Raw genomic sequence first — 20,236 nt, 5'->3', positions numbered from 1 at the left:
AAAAAAAATAACCCAACCTCCCAAAAAAAACCCCAAACCAAGCCAAAAAAAAATTGCAAATCATTGTGTAACATGCATGCCATGACCCAGCAATTCTGTTTTACAGAAAGGAGGGCTGTGTCCCTCAGAAGATACACAAATGTTCACAGCAGCTTCACACAGCAGTCACAGCCTACACCCAAAAAGACACAAACGTCCACCAACAAGAGAGAAGATATAGAACACGTGTTATAGTCTCAGAATACTACACAGCCATGAAAAGGAAACTGCAGCCATACATGACGGTATTTCTGGGATGAATTTCCCAGAAGTCAGGCTGAAGGAGAAAGCCAGACACGGAACAGCAGAGACACTATGGATTAATTTATACGAAGTTCAAAGTCAGAGATACTCATCAATAGCCAGAGAAATGTGAATCATCGAATCATTGCTACCTTTGGGAGGGTGCGGACTTCAAGAAAGCGTGAAGGGGGCTTCTGGGGGATCAGGAATACAATTTGATTGGGATGGTGTTGCACACACACACACACACACACCACGCATGCAGGTGCTCGAGGGAATAAATTCATTGAGCTGTGCACTCAAGATTACACTCTTGCCTGTAAGTTATTCCCATTTTTTTTGAGACAGTGTCTCACTCTGTTGCCCAGGCTGGAGTGCAATGGTACAATCTCAAATCACTGTAACCTCCACCTCCCAGGTTCAAGGGATTCTTTTGTTTGTTTTTTGAGACGGAGTCTTGCTCTGTCACCAGGCTGGAGTGTAGTGGCGTGATCTCGGCTGACTATAACCTCCGCCTCCCAGGTTCAAGTGATTCTCCTGCCTCAGCCTCCTGAGCAGCTGGGATTACAGGCATGTGCCACCATGCTCAGCTAATTTTTTTGTACTTTTAGTGCAAAAGGACCAGGCTGGTCTCGAACTCCTGACCTCAAGTGATCCACCTGCCTCGGCCTCCCAAAGTGCTGGGATTACGGGCGTGAGCCACCACGCCTAACCAAGTTATTCCTAATAACAAAAAAATGTAAGGGAGCCCCAGATAACCCTCCTGTGTAGCCTGGAGCCCAGTTACCATCCAGCCTGCCCCCAGCTACCCTTTGAGTTTGCCCCCTGAACAGTCCCACTATCATTTTATCCCCAGTGGGAAAAGCTCCTGCATCTACCAATGTCCCCACCCAGCAAGGAAGGCTCGTTCGAGAAGGATCAGGCTGTGGGGGATGCACCCGGCTCCTCCGTTTCACTCTCTCAAGCCTCCTCCAGCCTCCCGGTCTCCCCCTTCGGCAGCCGCTGAGCCTCTGTGGCCTGGGGCCTCTCCAAGCTGGGCAGCTGGCCTCAATTAGGTTTCTGATAATGCTGTCCAGCTCCAGTGAAGGCGAGGCCTGGGAAACCCAAACTCGGAGGCCTTTTTTTTTTTTTTTAATTTCCTTTTTCTAAAAAAAAATACAGGCAGGCTCTCACTATGTTGGCCAGGCTGGTCTCCAACTCCTGGGCTCATGTGATCCTCCTTCCTTGGCCTCCCAAACTGCTGGGATTACAGGCATGAACCACACTGCCCAGCCTTTGGAAGCCTTTTGTTAGGGAGTTACTTCCCAAACCCTCCTGGGAACCCCACCTAGATGCTGGGAAAAAATTGGGGGTGGTGGGTGGGACAGGGTGAGAGGGTATAGGGGGAAAAGGAGTTGGGAAGGGAAGAGGAAAGAAGAGGGAAGGTGGGCAAGGGAGGAGGAAGGAGGAGGGAAAAGAGCAGGTAGGAGCCTGCCCCTCTCCCCCCAACAAGCAGCACCCTCTTCCAGGGCCAGTTTGGTGGCACCTGCTGCTACTAATGGGCAATTATTTTCTTGCTCCTAATTAACACTTCATGTCCCCGTGTTCATGGAGGTGGAGGGGAATGGAAGAGGGAGCCAAGAGTTCTGCTTCCAGGCCCCCCTGCTCAGATGGACAGAGCTTTGCCAAGACAATTTCCCACACCTCCCCACGCCTCCCACTGTGCCCTGCAGCCACCTCCTTGTCCCAGAGAAACACCAGTCCCCCAGCTCCCACACTGGTGCTTAGACTCTGCCTCTCCCGTCATCAAAGGGACTTCAATTATTTCTGATTTGTCACTGTGGCGTGAAAAATCCAGAGCGGAGACCGCCAAGCTGGGACCCAAGTTGGGGGCCACAGTGACCACAGCAGCGGGACCCAAGGGTCTTCTGCACTGGACAGGGGAGGGGACAACAGCCCCTGGCCCCAGAAGACATAGAGAGAGGTGTGCCAGTCTCAGGGGGAGGCTGGGAGAGGGAAACTAGGAGCACCTAGAGGGAGAGGCTCCCTTCCAGCCCCACTGGGAAAGATTAAGCCCTCTCCCAGGCACGGCATGACTGTCTGATGACCATGATTCAATTTCACACTGGATGAATGGGGCTTCCTCATCCCAACCTCAGCTGTTCTCAGATCTTGGCTGGGATGGGCTTGCTGCCTGGTCCTTCTTCCTCAGACCTGCCCCCAGGTCAGAAGCAGGAAGTCCTGCAGTTCCGGTCCAGTCCCCAACTGTGTACCCTCCACTTTGTACTTTGGCGAATCTATGAACCGAACCAACCAATGAGAGAATACATGGAAATACATGCCTAAACACAAAAAAAATTAACAACATATCCTCTGCCTCCTAACACACGTCCCGAAAGAGCGGCTGGTCGGCTGATCTTGGGCAAGGGAAGCTGGAACAGGAAGCACACATGTGGCCACCTGCCTGTTGACAGTAGCAATAACTAACACTTGCACAGCCTTTGGGAGCTTACTAAGATGTTTCAAGAACTGAGCTCATCAGTGTCTGGTCTCCCCTGAGGGGCTGGCTGGATGGTGACGGTGGCACTCACGCCCAGGCAGGGACACCGAAGTGCCTCATTCATTTGCTCAGAGAGACACTGCTGGATTCAGTGCCAGATGCCCATTCCCTTCTCCCCAACACTGCCCAGTGGACACCTGGCTGGCTGCAGTCTTCTCCTTCCCAAGCAGCGATTGTAGCAGTTTCCAGTGTGCCAGGCACTGGCCACAGGCTTCATAATCCACGAACTCTCTAGTCCTTTTACCATCTCTTTAGAATAGGAATCGTCTCCAAATTCAATCCCCCTCATCTTTCAAAGGTGAGAAGACTCGGGCTGCAGGTCTAGGCTGATTTGCTTCCAGACATACAGCCACATCTGGCAGCCCAGAGCTGGGTGCCTGCCAGGGCCAGCGTGCACTCATCCACAGCCCTGCCTTGGTGCTAACTTCTCATGCCTCTACTGACTGGAGGGTAGCCTCCCCACAATGCTGGTGACACAGGCCAAGTGGCCTTTGTGAGGACTTGGGCTCAAGTTCACTGGGGGGAGAGGGGCGAGGATCAACTATCAGGAGGACTGGGGGCTTCCATGGCTCCCAAAGACCCCAGGAAGTAAGTGAGAGCCCCTACTTCCTCAGGAAGGTTCTGGAACACTGAATTTGCTCAGGAAATCCCAGCTTACCAGGTGACCTGCTCTTCACCATCTCTGCACTTCCAAGAACGCTCTTGCCTTTGAGATCCCCCGCACCACCCACATCCCTAGGCCAACACCTGCCTGTTTCCATCTTTGCTTAATGTCTGATGCACATGCACCCACCCCCACTCCCCACACAGCCAGCATTGTGCATTTGAACATGTGGGGCATGAGCTGAATCCCTTTCTGCAGGCGTTTTGTTCAGTATCCCCCAATCAGAGTCTGTGGAAGAGATCTCCTTCCTCTCCATCCCCCAACAGGGTACTGTCCTGAGACACAATGCTGAACCTCACAGCCACTCCAGTGAATGATCTGTGTCACTGGCTCCTGTTATGTGCTATGGGACCCTCTCTACTAGGCATGATATGTGGAATATCTCATCTAATTCTTGCAGATGAAGGGAGCAAGGCTCAGAGAGGTTAAGACACCTACCCGTGGTCACACATGGAAAGAACTGGGAATCCACCCCAGCCAACTGGAGGGCAGAGCCCCCACCTCAAACTGCTTGGTGTCTGCCACAGCACTGTGCCCAGAGCCCAGCCGCAGAGAATCCCCAGCAATTTCTCCTGAAGACCTGCTGCCTTCGTTACCATGGTCAGCCCACGCCTGGCATGGCACTTGCCCCAGTCAAGATTGCTGAAGACTGGGATGACCGACGGTCCATCTGACTCTGTTAGTGACTGGTGCTCAGGAGGAAAGAAGACGTCCAGGAGAGACCTGTGGTCACAACAGGGGAACTTACCAAAACAGGAGCCGCCTTAAATAACACCCAGAGCCAGACTTCCGGTCCTGGCCCACCAGGCTCTCCTACTCAGCCATCTGAGTGGTGGGGAGGGGTGAGCGGGACCAGGAGCCAGTGGGCAGGGCTGGTGTCAGCTGCCCAGAAGCAGTGGCCAATGGGAAGGGACACCCTCTGGAACCATTTGTTGCCCGGCACAAAGTAAGCCAGGGCTGGAATCCTGGGAGGAGGGGCAGAGGCTGGAGGTAGGTTCATCTGGCTCAACTGCCACCTGTCCATGGGACTGAGGGGGCTGTGGGCAGGCCCAGTCTCCACCAGCCACGGCTGTTGGGCAGATAGGAACTGTGTCTGGAGCCAGCAGGGTGAAGGAGTCCCCTTACCATCCCTACCCCCATCTAGGGGTCTTCTTGACGCAGTGAAAAGTTTAGATTTCCTCCAGTGGAGAGGAGAAAACTATGGCTGGAGACCCTGGGTGTGGGATCTGGGGCACAGGGTTTGGGATGGGGACACACACACACACACACACACACACAGCTGTCTCTGAAATCATATCCGCCTCTTTTCATGCATTCTCTGGAGGAGGAAGATTCCCTGGAGCTATCCCCAGGCAGCCACATTCTCAGGGAACACAGACTCCCACAGGCTGGGCTCTGGGGGAGGGGGGGTGTGTCCACCGACTGCCGTCTTGCTCCTGAGTGCCCACTGAACCCCAGGAAGGGGTCCTGATGCTCCCCTCCCTCTGGTAGGGCAGGCACCATCTGCCTGGGCCTGATGGCAGCCGGGTCCCCGGGGGTTATTATTAGACTCCCTGTCACTGGCGCTTGGGCATCTCACACTGGATCAGGATTCCCTCCAAGAGGCCCTGCTTTGCCCTGACCTGTCCCATATCTGGACAACTTGACACAGGGAGAGGCCGCTGGGGGCCAAAGTCCTGACATGGGCGCCTGGCTCTGAACAAATGGAACCCATCCTGGGCCACTGGCCCCAGAATCTTTGACCCAACACAAGGAACTGATACAGGTGGGCTCCCTGGGCCAGAGCAGGCATGACCAGACCTGAGACGGGCTGGGAGATTCTGCAGCTTTGTTTGTCTGGGCAGGGAGGTCTGGGGAGCCCTGGGCCTGTCTGTGGGGTGCAGAATCCTGCCAAGGGCCAGCAGAGTAGGGAAAGGGCAGGGAAGCCGGGAGTGACTGCCCTAGGCCAGAAATTCAGGGCTTAGAAGGTGGAGAGAGGGGCGTGGGGGAACAGGAATGGGTGAGTCTAGTACCAGGGGACACAGAGAGGCTGTCAATTCAAGGGGGTCCTCAGGACAACAGTGTGAGATGGGCTGACGGAGGCCACCTTCCTTCCCTGGAACAAGCCCAAGCAGCTGTGGATTCTCTGCGCTAGAGGGGAAGTGACCCACGCTGCTTCCCCAAGCCCTGCAGCCTTCCAGCTGGGACTCCCACCCTGCAGGCCGGGGCTGGGGAGGAGGGGTGCTGAGAAGACCGACTTGGGAGACTCTACTCGGTTTCTGTCAAACTTTCCTAGGCCACTCAGCCCCGGAAAGAGAGCGCCCCATCTTGGAATCTCAGACGGTCGAAAACGTCGGGGCATCCCTCAGCAACCCCGCACCTGGCGTGCCAGGATTACCCCGACACGAATGCCCCTGTCCCTACCCCTACCCCGCGCCGCCCTGCCCGCTCAGCGTTCAGCCCCTCACCCCGCAGGCGGTCTTGCGCCCTTCCTCCCCTTCCCCACGCCCACTTCACTCTGATCTCTTCAGTTTTCCCGGCCCCCAGGTTCCCAGACAGGAGGGGACGCGGGCCACGGGCCTGGGAGGATAGGGGAGAAGGGGAGAGGGGAGACGGGAAAGGGCTGCGTGGGGAGAGAAGGGGTCTGAGAGGCACATGGGAAAAGGGCAGGCTCTCGAGGGGAGAGGGGGTAGTGCGGGGACTTGGGGCGCGCATGGCTGGGGTCTGGGGCGGCGTGAACTCACCTCCTGGTAACTCTCATCACCGGGGCTGAAGGTGCTGTTCACGGGCTGCAGGCGCAGGCCGAGGTGCGGGATGCTGTGCAGCCACACGACCCACCAGGGAGAGATGTAGTCCACGCGCGCCGCCTGCATGGCTCGGCCGGAGTGCTATCCACAAGCTCAACGGCAGCTGCGCTCACCTCCCGGCCGGGGCCCCCGTGCCCGCCCCGCCCCCAGCCCCGCCTCTCCCTGGGCCCGCGCCCGCCCCGCCCCGCCCCACCGCGATCCCAGTCTCAGTTCTGGGCGCGCAGCCCGCTCCAGTCAATAGCCCCTTTCTGGGCGGGGATCCGTCCTGGCCAGATGGGAGGAGGGAAGTGAAAAAAGCTCCCAGAAGTCTCTAAATCAGTCTCAGTCTCGAGGTCCCCTGGCTGCTTCTTATTTATGATCAGATCAAGGGTATAAGGTGTCAGTGGGGGCAGCCAGCAGTCATAGGCCAGAGAGGGGCGACTGCCTGTCCCAAGGGCTTGTCACAGGGTAAGTAACCGACAGACTGGGAAAGGAAGGAGGCAATCTTCAGCCACTCGGTCACTCATTCTAAATTCACTCTCATTTTTTGGGCATCTATTGTGCAAGCCCTGTGGACTTAAAAAGAGAAATAAGACGCCATCCCTGCCCTCGGGAGCTCCCGGCGCATCTGCTCCAACAACTCACTGAAGCCACCTGCAGGACTCCTGAGTGAGGACAAGGTGTCTCACTCAGAAAATTTGCTTGATTCTTCCTGGCAAGTGGGACGGGTGAGCTTCCCGGAGGAGGGGACCTTCGAACTGTGTAGCGGAGAAGGTAGGAGAGCGATGAGAGCGCCCAGAAGGGACAAGCATTAGGGGAGACTGAAGCGCATGCAACAACATATTTATTGAGCACCTACTACATGCCAGGCACTGTTACATCGGTGATGTAACAAAAGCCGACAAAAACCCTCACCCCGAGCTCAGGCACCGCAGAGGGCGATGACGACCCGAGAAGATGCGAACACAGGCCAGGAGGGGGCTCTGGGGAAAAGCAAAGGCAGGGGAGGTTGCCCATCGGGGAGTCTCGCATCCCTAGACCCTCCGTACTCTGCACATATGCAGAGGCCACCACCCGTCCTGTAACCGTAAACTGCTTGGCGTGACTTGTCCAGCGGAGGGAGGAGCCCAGGCTGGAGGACAAGGAGTCAGGAGTAGGTGGGGTGGAGTGATGGGATCGCGGCAGATTGGGCGTGGAAACCGCACTGGGCAGCCAGTCTGAGGGGTGCGTAGCCACTGCGGCAGGGACGCGGATGAGAAAGGAGCCCGGGAGGACGGGGGCGGGACTCCTAGGGTTCTGGCTGAAGGGACCGGGTGGATGCGGGCCGACTGAAAACGCTCGCAAACACACATGGCTGCTGGGGAGCGGGGCCCCATTCACCCAGTGCTCAAAGGCCCTGTGTCCATTAGAGGAAGTCCTGGCGTCGGGGCCTCTCCTTGTGGCCATGATCCCACAGTTCTGGGGCCCCACGGGAGCCCAAAGCTGAGGGGTCCCGGAGGCTGGAAGCAGCCATTCTTCTCTCATAGGGGTGTCTTTCAACAAATTTCCTTGAGCACGTTCTCTGTTCTAGAGGATACAGTAATGGTTAAAACACACGTTCCTGCCTGCATGTTGTCTACAGCCTAGTAGGCGAGGTGAGCTGGACTTGTATCCTGCAAACAGAGATTGCAGGCCTTGCGAAATGTCAGAGTCCCTGCTGTAGGGAGAGGGCACAGTGACATGAGCTGAAGTATGATCCGGAGTCAAAGAGGGGGGTGCTGGGGGAAGCCTCTGTGCAGAAGGAACAGGACCCTGTGAGATCAGGGACTAAGGCCAGTGGAAGGGGAAGCAAGCAAGTTCCAGAACAGGAAAGGGGAGCCGGAGAACTGCAGGAGCCAGGCGATCAGCTTGGAGACTGCGGCAGGGGAAGGAACTTCTTTGGGTGAAAATCTCATTTTAAAAGGTCTTGGTCTCTGACTCAGTCCCTGCAGTTGCTGGGGAAAGTGGACTCTTCAGGAAGGGCTCTGGTAGCCGCCTTTAAAGCCCCTGCCCTCAGAGGCCCCCCAAGTGGGAAGGGCCTGCCTCCTAGGCAGTGGGTGGTCACCGAGGACTGACTTTGAACCCGGGGCAACGGAAGACCCAGAAGGCTGGAGGCCTGCACACGGTACTGGAAGAAACAAACTGCAAAGGCTGTCCCTCAGGGCTATCCCCACAGCCACCGGAATGAAGCCCGCAATATCCAAACCTGTCAGCCCACCTGCACCCAGCCAGACAGCGACCAGTCTAGCTGCTTCCCCGGAGGCCTACTGACCCAGAGAGGTGTCAAAAAAAGCTGAGGCACAACAGAGACAGACCTCTCAGACTGAGCAGGGAGTTGGAGAACAGTCTGCAAACCAGCAGCTGTAGCCCACCCACCCCCCCATTCACCTGGTATGCAGCCCTTAGGGGCTTGCTGAAGCCCCAGCAAGACAGTGGCCCACCTGAGAGCTTGGAAACACACCTATGCCCCAGACCGCCGCAATCGCAATCTCCAGTTAGCCCCGGCCACCACAGTGAACTGCCTAAGTGCCCCAGATGACTGAGTCACAAGCCAGGGCTGGGAGGCACTGCCTGAAAGGCAGCCTTCTCTAGACAAGGCTGGACACACCCCGGCAGGACCTGTCTCCTAGGAGCTGGGATGAAACTCTGGACGATGTGCTGGGAACAAAGAAAACCCACGTGGTAAAGGCTGCTCTTCCTTGGGAATCTGCAAATGTTTACAGAACGGGGAAGGCTGAGAGCCACCCACAGTGCCGCACCTGGGCCTGAGGGCTGGCATACCTACCCTCTCCCGGAGGAAACAAGACCCACGACCAGACTCACAACCACCTCACACCCTCACAATCCTTACAGAATATTCAAAGACTGGCACTTCAACCTTACAACCTGAGCGCGTTTAAATGCCTAACACAATACCAAGCACACTGTATACACTTATAGAGAGCTTAAAAAAACAAGAAACACTACCTCGGGCATGAAGACAGGTTTTATGATGCCGGTCATTTCCAGGGGTGCTGTCCGCTATGGCACAGCACCACCTGGTGGCCACGCCAACCCACACACACACCCCCCCCCCACCACAATCCCAGCACCCTGACAGCAGGCCAATGAAAGAGGTGTTAATATGGCTATTTTCCAACTGAGGAAACGGGCAAAAGTGTAGTCTTTTCTCCAAGTCAGTCAAGTTAGCGAGTGGTAGATGTGCTATACCTTGTTGCACCCATTTTGGGACCTGTTTGAATGGCATGCCCCACCACCGCTCCCACATCTGCCAGTTATGTTTAACCCCACGTGCTACTTCCACCATGGCCTCCCCACATCTTATTTTCAAACTCGGGCTGAAAACAGATAGCCTCATTCGCCCACTGAGACCATGCTCAAGATTAGGGATGCGCTGAGCACAGAGGCTCATGCCTGTAATTCCAGCACTATGGCAGGCTGAAGCAGGCAGTGAAACCCTGTCTCTACTAAAAATACAAAAATTAGCCAGGCGTGGTGACATGTGCCTGTAATCCCAGCTACTCAGGAGGCTGAGGCAGGAGAATCGCTTGAATCCAGGAGGTGGAAGTGGTAGTGAGCTGAGATCGCACCACTGTGCTCCAGGCTGAGCCGCAGAGCAAGACTCCATCTCAAAAAACAAAAAAAAAAGACAAAAACAAACAAACAAAGATGCAGGAGGAAGGAAGCAACAGGACCCCCGTCCTGTTCCCATCAGAAGCCACTACCAGGTAGCATTTTTCCCTTTCCCATCCTCAAAGATGAAAGACACTTAGGATTTTTAGTATTTTAATACAGTTCCAATCAGTGTGTCTGGTTCATTTCAGTTCCTTCACTGCCAAACCTAGAGGGAAAGAGACAAAAAGTAAGCCATCCAGAAGACACATCTGAGTTGCTACTGCTTGTCTAGATTTTGTACTTAAGCTAAAGAGAGCACACAAGGTTCAGAAATTAGAGCCACCAGCGAAGTTTCAGTTAAAATATTTAGTGTTTGATAAAAAGACTTGGTCTATTATATTCCATCTGTTCCCCTGTAAAAAATGGGGACTACCAGTACTAGCACCAACCTCGAAGGGTCGTGAACCGGATTAAAAGAGCTCTAACCTCTCTTCAGGCTAAGGAAATGATTTCTGGTACTGTATATAACCTGAGAATCACAACTATTCCTCACACTCCCAACAGCAAGAGCAGATTCTTAGACCATAAAAAGGGCTCTGAAAATCAGAGGGATTCAAAACAAGATACAACATGGCCACACACAGCAACTTTCCAAACCCCACCCACCCCTGAAGTGACTTCAGGCTCACTCACCAGGGGGCAGGGACTGCTTCAGTTTCTCTGCCTTCTCTTTGTCAGTGATGACCAGGGTGTAAAGGTATCTGCTGCATCGAACTTTAAATTTCACGTTGTCCTTATTTTTCTTGATCTTGACAGCTACCGGAGACCAGAATCAGGAATTAAATTGTATCACAGAAAACAGATGTGACACAGTCCATGTGCAAACACACTCAAGCAGTAAGCAGCATGCAGGAGAAAGTCAGCACCCACCTCCAGTACCGTCCCTCTGCGCAAACAGAAAACACTATTACCCGTTCCTCCAACTTGTTGACTTTTATTGGGTACACTGAACACAGCATTGTAGAATATCCTCTATCAACCTTATTATCTTTCTTATTTCTACTTTCTTTTTTGAGACAGTCTCGGTCTGTTGCCAGGCTGGAGCGTAGTGGCGCAATCTTGGCTCCCTGCAACCTCCGCCTCCCAGGTTCAAGGGATTCTCCTGCCTAAGCCTCCTGGAGTAGCTGGGATTACAGGCGCGCACCACCACACCCAGCTAATTTTTTGTATTTTTAGTAGAGATGGGGTTTCACCATGTTGGCTAGGATTGTCTTGATCTCTTGACCTCATGATCCGCTGGCCTCAGGCTCCCAAAATGCTGGGATTCCAGGCATGAGCCACCACGCCTGGCCTATTATCTTTTTTAAAAGGGATGGAAGAAGTGATAAAGTAAGGAGACAGGATCTCTGCCGGGACTGAGCGCTTTTCAGCATTCCACTCCCGGAAATCACGTCTCCGCATGTGAGATGACATTCTGGGCCAGTAAGAGCTCGTTCTTCAGGATGCCTCCAGCCACTGCACACAACATGCACCCAGGCTTTTCCTTGAATTTATGTGGAATCCATTTTCTGGGTTCTTTCCTGCTGCCGAGTTCTATCTCAGGATCACAGCTCAGATAAGACACAGCTAACATGTACCTCAAATTCAGCTGTGTGGGGTTTGAATTGTGCACTACTCTGGTTATGTACTAGCAGTATCAATGCATTGCCATTTGGCTGCTTTGAGATAACCCCTTCCCGGGAGTAGTTACCACTCCATGTACTCATTGAATGCCTTGTTCCAACTCTTTAAAAACTGCTCAGAGATACTCCCAGGATTTGTTATAATAGCAGTGATGTGCCAGCACCTGGCCAGACGCAGCACACAGCACTTAACCTGGCAGATGCAGCACAAGATGATCTTGTCCTCGCAATTCCGCAACTCCATTTCTGCCAGTAACTGCTATACGAATGGGGTACATCAGAGGAAGCAGCACTGTGACGCAGAGCCTGCCCAAAGCACAGGCTGCCTGGACTCTTGTTCTTAATACATCCAGACACCTGGATATTCATCCAAACTAACCCATTTCAGTGTAACACTGCCCCTAGCAGCTGAACTAAGCTGAACACCACTTGTAAAGACACATGGAGCTCTTCAAAATGTTTATTCAGTTGGGCGCGGTGGCTCATGCCTGTAATCCCAGCACTTTGGGAGGCTGAGGTGGGCCGATCACCTGAGGTCAGGAGTTCGAGACCAGCCTGATCAACATGGAGAAACCCCGTCTCTCCTAAAAATACAAAAATTAGCTGGGTGCCTGTAATCCCAGCTACTCAGGAGGCTGAGGCAGGAGAACATGGGAGGCAGAGTTTGCAGTGAGCCAAGATTCTGCCACTGCACTCTGGCCTGGGCAATAAGAGTGAAACTCCATCTCAAAAAAAAAAAAAAGTTTACTCAACATTGCCGTATGTGCAGCAATTCCATTTCTAGGTATATACCCCAAAGAACAGTTAGCAACCACAGAAATATTTGCACACCCATGTTCAGAGCATTATTTCACAACAGCGGAAATGTAAAAGCAACACAATGTCCATTAACAGACGAATAAACAAACCGTGGCCTACCCACACAATGGAAAACTCTGGTCTGGGTGTGGTGGCTCATGCCTGTAATCTCAGCAGTTTGGAAGGCTAAGGTGGGAGGATTGCTTGAGGCCAGGAGCTGGAGACTAGCCTGGCCAACATAGATCCCGTCTCTAAAAAAACAAAAATTAGCCAGGTGTGGTGGCGCGTGCCCGTAGTCCCAGAGACTCTGGAAGCTAAGGTGGGAGGATCACTCGCACCCAGGAGATCAAGGATGTAGTGAGCCATGATCACACCACTGCACTCCAGCCTGGGCAGGAGTGAGACCCTGTTTGAAAAAAGCAAATTCCGGGCCGGGCACGGTGGCTCACGCCTGTAATCCCAGCACTTTGGGAGGCCAAGGCAGGTGGATCATAAGGTCAGGAGATAGAGACCATCCTGGCTCACTCGGTGAAACCCCGTCTCTACTTTAAAAAAAAAAAATTAGCCCGGCATGGTGACAGGTGCCTGTAATCCCAGCTACTCGGGAGGCTGAGGCAGGAGAATGGCATGAACCTGGGAGGCGGAGCTTGCAGTGAGCCGAGATTCCACCACTGCACTCCAGCCTGGGCAACAGAGTGACACTCCATCTCAAAAAAAAAAAAGAAAAAGTAAAAAGGCAATTCTGACACATGCTTGAGGACATCTGAAGAGAAGCCAGTCACAAAAGGTCAAATATGCAATAGCAGACCCACTTGTATGGGGTAACCAGAGCAGTCACATTCAGGGACAAATTGGAAGGTGGTTGCCAGGGGCTGGGGAAGAATGGGGAGCCGGTGTTTAACAGGGAGTTTCAGTCTGGGAAGATCAAGTCCTGGAGATGGGTGGTGATGGTGGCAGCTGCTCAACAATGTGAATTTACTGAATGCCACTGAACTGTACAATTATGCTTTGCTGCCCAGCCCGGAGTGCAGGAGCATAACCATGGCTCACCACAGCCTCAATTTCCTGGGTTCAAGCAATCCTACCTCAGCCTCCTGAGTAGCTGGGACCACGGGCACAGGCCCGGCTAACTTTATTCTTTTGTAGAGACAGGGTCTCACTATGATGCCCAGGCTAGTCTCATCCATCTGCCTCAGTCTCCCAAAGTGCTGGGATTACAGATGGGAACCACCATACACAGTGTAAATGGTAAATTTTATGCTACGCTTATTACACGTTAAAAATTAATGCAACAATTTTAAAAAGCTTTTTCAACAAACAGCTACTGACACTATACTACCCCCAGGGGACTGTGACCGCTACCTTTAAAGCCACATCATCTAAAATCAAGATTCCCAATTTTTGTGAGATAGTCTCGCTGTCATCCAAGCTGGAGTGCAGTGAGACAATCACAGCTCACTGCAACCTCCGCCTCCTCGGTTCAACTGATTCTCCCGCCTCAGCCTCCTGAGTAGCTGGGACTGCAGCTGTGTGCCACCATGCCCAGCTAATTTTTTTATTTTTAGTAGAAATGGGGTTTTGCCATGTTGCCCAGGTTGGTCTTGAACTCCTGGTTCAAGCGATCTGTCTGCTTTGGCCTCCCAAATTGCTGGAATTATAGGCATGAGCCACCACGCCTGGACCACCACCCTTTTAAAACACAATCAAAGGGTGGTGTCATGTTTAACTTGCTGAGAAGGGTAAGTTACCTGCTGGTAGAATTGGGCTTCGAACTAGGCAGGGACCCCATATGGTATGAAATAAAATTGACCTGATAATCTCATCTCTTTATACAAAACCCTGGCAGAGAGACATCATTCCCATCAGATGCTATTTTTTCCCACAGGTGGTCACTACCTCAAACGTGACAGCCTGTTTTGGGTAATGGGGACACAAATATGACCCCCATCTCTGCCTACCCCCAACTGACTGAAAGACTCTCCCTGTACACCAACCACCGTCTGACCCCACCTCTGGCACAGAGCATTAGAGACAGCTGGTGTCTTAGCCTACCTTAACAGACCTGTCCCATGCAATCCCACTTCCACATGTGACCTGATTCTACTTCATGCAGCTGAAAAAAGATGACTCTGGGTTAAAGTAACAACATAACTCAAGACGTAGCTTGCATCAAACACAAGCCCCCAAATCTCCTTAAAGTATCACAAAGGTGTAACACAACTACCTCTCATGCTTGGTGTAAAAATTTAAGTGGGCAGCAGAGACTGGTACCTACCCATCGAAAACCTGCTGTTTAAGGTTTTTCATTAATCACCTTCTTTTCCCTGTATGTACAAGCTGGGAAACATACCTATGACAGTCCAACTTAAACTTTGTGACTTTACAATGGTGGTAATGCGATATACATTCGGTAGAAGCCCTGCTTCAAATTTTGATCTTGGCGGGGTGCAGTAGCTCACGCCTGTAATCCCAGCACTTTGGGAAGTGGAGGCAGGTGGATCATCTGAGGTTAGGAATTCGAGAGCAGCCTGGCCAACATGGTGAAACTCTGTCTCTACCAAAAACACAAAAATTAGCCAGGCATGGTGGCACGCCCAGCTACTCTGAGGCAGGAGGATCACTTGAACCTGGGAGGCAGTAATTGCAGTGAGCCAAAATCGCACCACTACAATCCAGCCTGGGGGACAGAGCCAGATTGTCTCAAGGAAAAAAAAAAAAAATTTTTTTTTTTAAATATTTTTCTGGGCTAGATAGGTATACCTTCTGACACTGGCCAGCGACCACAGGATCATGAGGTAAACGACTATACTGCAGTGTGCCGTCCTCAATACACTACATGCAAATATCTGGTACTTTATTACAAAATGGGTTTTGTGTTAAGATTTTGCACAACTGCAGAGAACCTAAACTCAGGGTTTATGGGACGTGTGTCTTGAGACTTTCGCGCAGTGGAGATTCCGTTCCGAGAATTTTCTGTATTATACAAAAGAAAACAACACAGGGCAGCCCCTGAGATGCTCGTGATTAGCTAAAGATACTCCTAGAAATTCCAGGGCCTCAACGTGCCCCACACAGATCTTTCTCATGGGAAATAGGATGAAACCACTGCTCCCAGAGGGCCAGGCACACACCCAGACGGCCTAACCCGTCTCCTGCCTGACATTCCGGGTAAGATGCTCCCGGAGCGGTGCCAGGGTAGGCACTGCCCATCTTGAGCCTTTGGAGCAACTACTTACATTTCGCATCCTTTCGTCGGGCTGTGAGCAGGAAGTCCTTAATTTCTTCAATTTTCCGAGGCTGCAACACAAAGGAAGCGGGTAAACAGACAGCAAAGAGACACGTCTTTCGGCGATGGTCCAGTCCACCAGCTCTTCCCGGCCTCCGGAGATCCTTGGGAGGCTCTCTCGCCCTCGCCCCCGGGTCCCACGAGCCCACTCCGGGAAGGCAACAGGCAGGGACTGTACTCACCATGGCGACGAGGCGCTCTGGGCGCTGGCGTGGACCGGGACCTGCGGGAAACAGTCCTCGGCGTTAACATGGCTCAGGGGCCGGCAGTGAACCCCGTTTTCCCACTCTCCCCCGAAATATCGACCCCATCGCACTCCCCTTCTCCTCCCCGACACCCTCCACACGGACCTGGGGTCCCCAAATTTCACCTGGCCGTGGATTGCCCCAGATTACCTTTCTCACCCGCGTACCGCCCTAGAGACACTCACAGCAAGCTGCAACCGGGAAAAAGGACGAAAAAGAACGAGACTTCCGTTTCCGGGCAGTTAAACCCTCCCAACGGAGGAAACTGGATATGGTGCCTGCTGAGGGTCAAGACTCATGTAGGCGTTCGCACTTCCAATTTCAGCAGCCCTGCCCCATTGTGGTCGAAGTCAACAGTGCAGCATCAAGAATGGAATGGACCATCCTGGCTGCCGCCCTCCCTCTGCCTCCCTCCTCCCGCTCCCCTCCATCCCTTCCTCCTATGACCCCCGCCTCTTCCCCGACCACCCCTTCCTGTCTTCCCCCGCAACCCCCCAAACCCCAACCTGGCTTTGGTAGGTTTTAGCTCAGATTCAGTTTGAAGAGCTAACGCTTATTCTCCATGGCTTTCATTGGACCTGCGCACAGGCATCTACACAGAAAATTCTTCATTTAATGGCAGGGACCCTCGTGTGCACCTTGTAGAACCTCTTGTTCTGGCGCCTCACGTTTTCTTCCGGTCTCTTTTTTGGGACCTGAATCATGACCAGGGCCCTGGGCTCTTCTTTCCATAAGAGGGAGTGTTCCTGCCGGCTGCTTCCAGTTCCCTTAGGAATAGGTGTACAATGAAAGCAAGTTAAGGCCGGGCGCGGTGGCTCACGCCTGTAACTCCAGCACTGGGGGAGGCCGAGGCAGGCGAATCGCTTGAGGCCAGGAGTTCGAGACCAGCCTGGGCAACCTAGTGAGACCCCCCCCCCACGCCATCTCTAGCAATAGTAATAATAATAATGCTTCCAACAGCTGTCGCAGGGCTGCCCCTGGCTAAGTGTCTCACCCCTAGGGCTGATGGTGTAGCAGCGGGAGTGCTCCTGCTCTTGCCAGGTCTCACTACCGCCCGGCAGGGGAGAGGTGGACTCAGGACTTGAACCCCTGCTGGGCAGATCCCCCAGCCCAGGCTCCGGCCACTACTTGGGGAGGCTTGGGAAGCCTGGGGAAGGCAGCGTTCCTTTCTCCCCCATAACATCCTTTAGGTTAGGCTCTGAGCAACCTGTGGTTATCAATTTTATTTTTATCTTCCACTTTTATTTTATTTCCAACCTCTCTACAAATGTCTACATTTTATCGTATTTGTTTCCCCCAAATTTAATAACCACACTGCTCTTTGCTTTGTGCTTATTATTACAGAGCGGCCCTTCTGAAGGGAAAGAGCACTTTGCCAGGAGCTTTACTTAGAACTTATTTAACTTCCCTTCCTTTCTTCCTCCCTCCTGCCCTTCCATTAACAAGCTCAGGCTGAGCACCTTCCTGGGGGTGCTGGAGATACAGGAACCAATAGACCTTGCTGCAGAGAGATCACAAAATCCTGTAATAGCACTGAAGAGTCTTTTAAAAAAGCTGAACGATGTCTCTGCAACTGTAAATGTGTCGGGGTTCTAGCAGTGGGAAAGGTTAATTGGCAGAAGCCTAATTTTAGATGTCTGAAGGTCGGATCCGATCTGAGAAGCAGGAGTGCTTCAGCTCTGACCTAAGAAGGACTTTCCCATACCTCAGAGCCCGGCTTTGCCAGCCCTTCCCATCTCAGGCGATGCCTTTCTGGTCTTTTCTACTCCACTGCTCCTCCACAAGAAGCCACCCTTTCAGCCAAGCCGAGGGGCACTTTCGGGCACTTTCCGCCCTCCAGGTATTTGCTCTGCTGTCCACTCTGATGCCAAATGCCACTGTTCCTTCCGAGCTCAGCTCCTGCCTCCCCTTTTTCAGGCAGGACCCTTCACTCTTGACTTATGTCGCTTACCACTCATGCAGTGGTTCCTCGCAATCACTTCTCCGTAGGCTGCGTGGAGGTGTTTAACTTTTCATACATGTGTACCACTCTTTTTAATTTTTTAAAACTTTTTTAGAGACACGGTCTCCCTAGGTTGCCCAGGCTGGTCTCAAATTCCTGGGCTCAAGGGATCCTCCTGCCTCGGCCTCCCACAGTGCTAGGATTACAGGTGTGAGCCACTACGCCCCACCTTACCACTTTTCCGTGAAGGCAAGGACAGGGCTCAGCATTCTGTCTATAACTCACGAAGTGCAGTACCCATCTGTACAGTAAGTGGTCAATGCTAACATTGCAGGATGATCCGGCTGGATGTGGCATCTGAGATCACTCACCATATGAAGGGGTGGTGGATGGAGGGAGGAATTCAGGGAGAGCTAGAAGGAGACACTGATGTGCCTGAGGCAGTGTCTGGCATGTAGTAGGTCCAAAAACTATTTGTTGAATGAATGAATGGTGCTTCTCGCCTCACTGTGGGCCCGACAGGACAAGGACAGGGATAGAAGGAGGAGCTGCACCACCCTTTTGTCAGCGATCCCAGGGAGACAGCTGTTCACCCTCTTGAGTTGTATAATTTAAGGGACCATAGATGTGTAGTAGCAAAACACAATGGCAAATTTGTTCAAATACCAAAGACCTCCAGCTCCCCAAGGGGGAGAAATAGCAAAATAAGCTGCAGCTACTAAAAGTGAGGCAAGGCGCCCAGAGGGCACGCTTCCCTGCTCCATGGGAAGATGAGCCCTAAATGTCCTGGAGTGGCCGGGGACTGTCAGAGACCAAGGGGGGCAGAGCCCTGGCCCTGAGTGCCACAGCCTGAGACCTTGAGCAGATGCTGACCTGGACATGAGCCTCCCTGGTGACTCCCATATACACATAAAACGAAACTCTCCAGGGCCCGGGGTGGATCCTCCAGGAGAGGAAAGCCCCGGACTCAAGGTCAGGATGGTCCAGGCTGCCTGTTATGGTCACTCTGGCCGCTGGTAAGCTGGAATGTCCAATGCTGGCAGCTGCGGGACGGTGAGGGCTATTGCTGTTGTCAAGAGGTGGTAGGGAGGGTCTCAAGCAGTGTGTTGCAGCATGGCTGGAGGCTGGAGAGGCACAGAGGGCATGTCCGGAGCTACAGGACACAATCCAACCCTTTTCCCTCCTTCCCTTCCCTCACTCTGCTGGCTCTAGGCAGAGAGGGCCTCAGAAGGCACAGGGCCTCCCCTCCTGCCTCCAGCAGCCCCACTCTGGCCACCTCTGAAGGCCAAATGGTTTAGAGTTCTCTCTTCAGTTTTCAGGGACACATTGGAAAGAGGACCAGGATCGGTCAAAAAAACCCCAATGCCCCAGCTTGCAGGTGGGCAGAGGGCTGGCATGGCACATGGCTGGGAAGACCTCCCAACCTCCAGGATTTTCTCCCATTCAATCCATTCCGTTCACTTGGTGAACATCGATTGAGCTTCTACTCTAAAGCAGGCACTGGGCTTGGCTTGGGAATAAGCAGAATGCGGTTCCTGCTCCAAACACTCATCACTGCTGGGATCCCATAACAAGCTGTGGAGGATGCCCAGAGGCTAGGGGTCTAATTCCTCCTGAGGGAGTCCTGGAAGGCTTCACGGAGGAGAGGACACGGTGTGCTGCCTCCGAGAGGGGTGCGCAGCAGCTTGCCAGGACAAGGACTTCTAGACAGAAGGAGGGAGGGAGCTGACGTCAGCCCAGGGTCAGGAGAATGCGGGGTGTTTCTGAGAATGAGTGGGAAGTTCAGTGTGGCAGAGGTAAGAAGGGTCTGGGGCAGGGGGTCGGGGAGAAGAGGCTGGAGGGGGAGTTGGGCTGGAGTCCAGGGCCTTCAGGAGTTCCCCTTCCAGCCTCACTTATGCCCGCTGTGGTCATCGTCACCGAAGGGCCCATCCCTGGGGTCCACAGCACCTCCTTCACTGCCCAGCGGTGATCTTCCGAGCCTTGGTTTCCTGGTTTCTAAAGCTCTGTGTGTGTGTGTGTGCGTGCACGTGTGTGTATGTTTTGGGGGTGGGAGTGTGTGTGCTGTCGCCTCTCTCCCGCCTCGCAGGGTCGCAGCGAACCTTGGATGGGGTAATTCGCAAAGCTCCAACCCGCACCTCTCAGGCAAGGCCCGCCCTGGGTGCTGTGTCCACTGGCGGCCGCACGGGGGCGCTGAGGCCGCGGCTGGAAACGGAATAGCCCCTTCTGCGCGACTCCTGGGAGCTCAGGCGGAGAGAAATGTACATAAATTATCGGGAATATTTGTATACGATTTCATACCTGGTGGAGTGCTTTCATATCCACCATCTCATTTAATCACCAAGAAGCCCCTAAGAGGCCCCTGCCTTTGGCTGCCGGCAGGGCTGGCCTTTAAACCATCTG

At 53.3% G+C, this 20,236-nt stretch overlaps 2 protein-coding genes and 1 long non-coding RNA gene across 5 annotated transcripts in view; 1 reads left to right on the top strand and 2 right to left on the bottom strand.

Annotated features, from left to right (window-relative positions):
* Positions 1–6,401, bottom strand: part of LOC129462388 (protein tweety homolog 2) — a 49,118-nt gene extending 42,717 nt beyond the window's left edge. The window contains exon 1 of one of the 3 annotated variants that reach the window (XM_063617751.1): positions 6,209–6,401. In XM_063617751.1, coding sequence (XP_063473821.1) covers positions 6,209–6,337 — 129 coding nt within the window. In that variant the 5' untranslated portion in view covers positions 6,338–6,401. Of the gene's footprint in view, positions 1–4,233; positions 4,284–6,208 lie in introns of those variants that run through there. The other 2 variants (XM_055242325.2, XM_063617753.1) reach the window with 2 other exon arrangements.
* Positions 1–9,927, top strand: part of LOC134732467 (uncharacterized) — a 54,093-nt gene extending 44,166 nt beyond the window's left edge. The window contains exon 2 of the long non-coding RNA XR_010115656.1: positions 9,837–9,927. This is a non-coding gene — a long non-coding RNA (uncharacterized lncRNA). The remainder of the gene's footprint in view (positions 1–9,836) is intronic.
* Positions 9,928–10,037: 110 nt separating this feature from the next.
* On the bottom strand, positions 10,038–16,238 carry LOC129462400 (large ribosomal subunit protein eL38). The gene is made up of 5 exons (XM_055242346.2): positions 16,045–16,238; positions 15,832–15,872; positions 15,600–15,660; positions 10,577–10,699; positions 10,038–10,109 (listed from the first exon to the last, which is right to left on the bottom strand). The coding sequence occupies exons 2-5, from the start codon at positions 15,832–15,834 to the stop codon at positions 10,084–10,086; spliced, it is 213 nt and encodes a 70-aa protein (XP_055098321.1). The 5' UTR covers positions 15,835–15,872; positions 16,045–16,238; the 3' UTR covers positions 10,038–10,083.
* Positions 16,239–20,236: the final 3,998 nt, after the last annotated feature.

Source organism: Symphalangus syndactylus, chromosome 14, assembly GCF_028878055.3.
Source record: "Symphalangus syndactylus isolate Jambi chromosome 14, NHGRI_mSymSyn1-v2.1_pri, whole genome shotgun sequence".
In the NCBI taxonomy this organism is placed as follows: Eukaryota; Metazoa; Chordata; class Mammalia; order Primates; family Hylobatidae; genus Symphalangus; species Symphalangus syndactylus.
This window is presented reverse-complemented; position numbering and strand designations above follow the sequence as displayed.

Excerpts from the sequence above, each read along its gene's own strand:
- LOC129462400 (XM_055242346.2), bottom strand. Across the intron at positions 10,700-15,599 it reads CCGACGAAAGGATGCGAAAT|CTGTCAAGATCAAGAAAAAT; the intron begins GTAAGTAGTTGC and ends GGTCTCCGGTAG. Across the intron at positions 10,110-10,576 it reads GAAGCAGTCCCTGCCCCCTG|GTTTGGCAGTGAAGGAACTG; the intron begins GTGAGTGAGCCT and ends CTTTCCCTCTAG.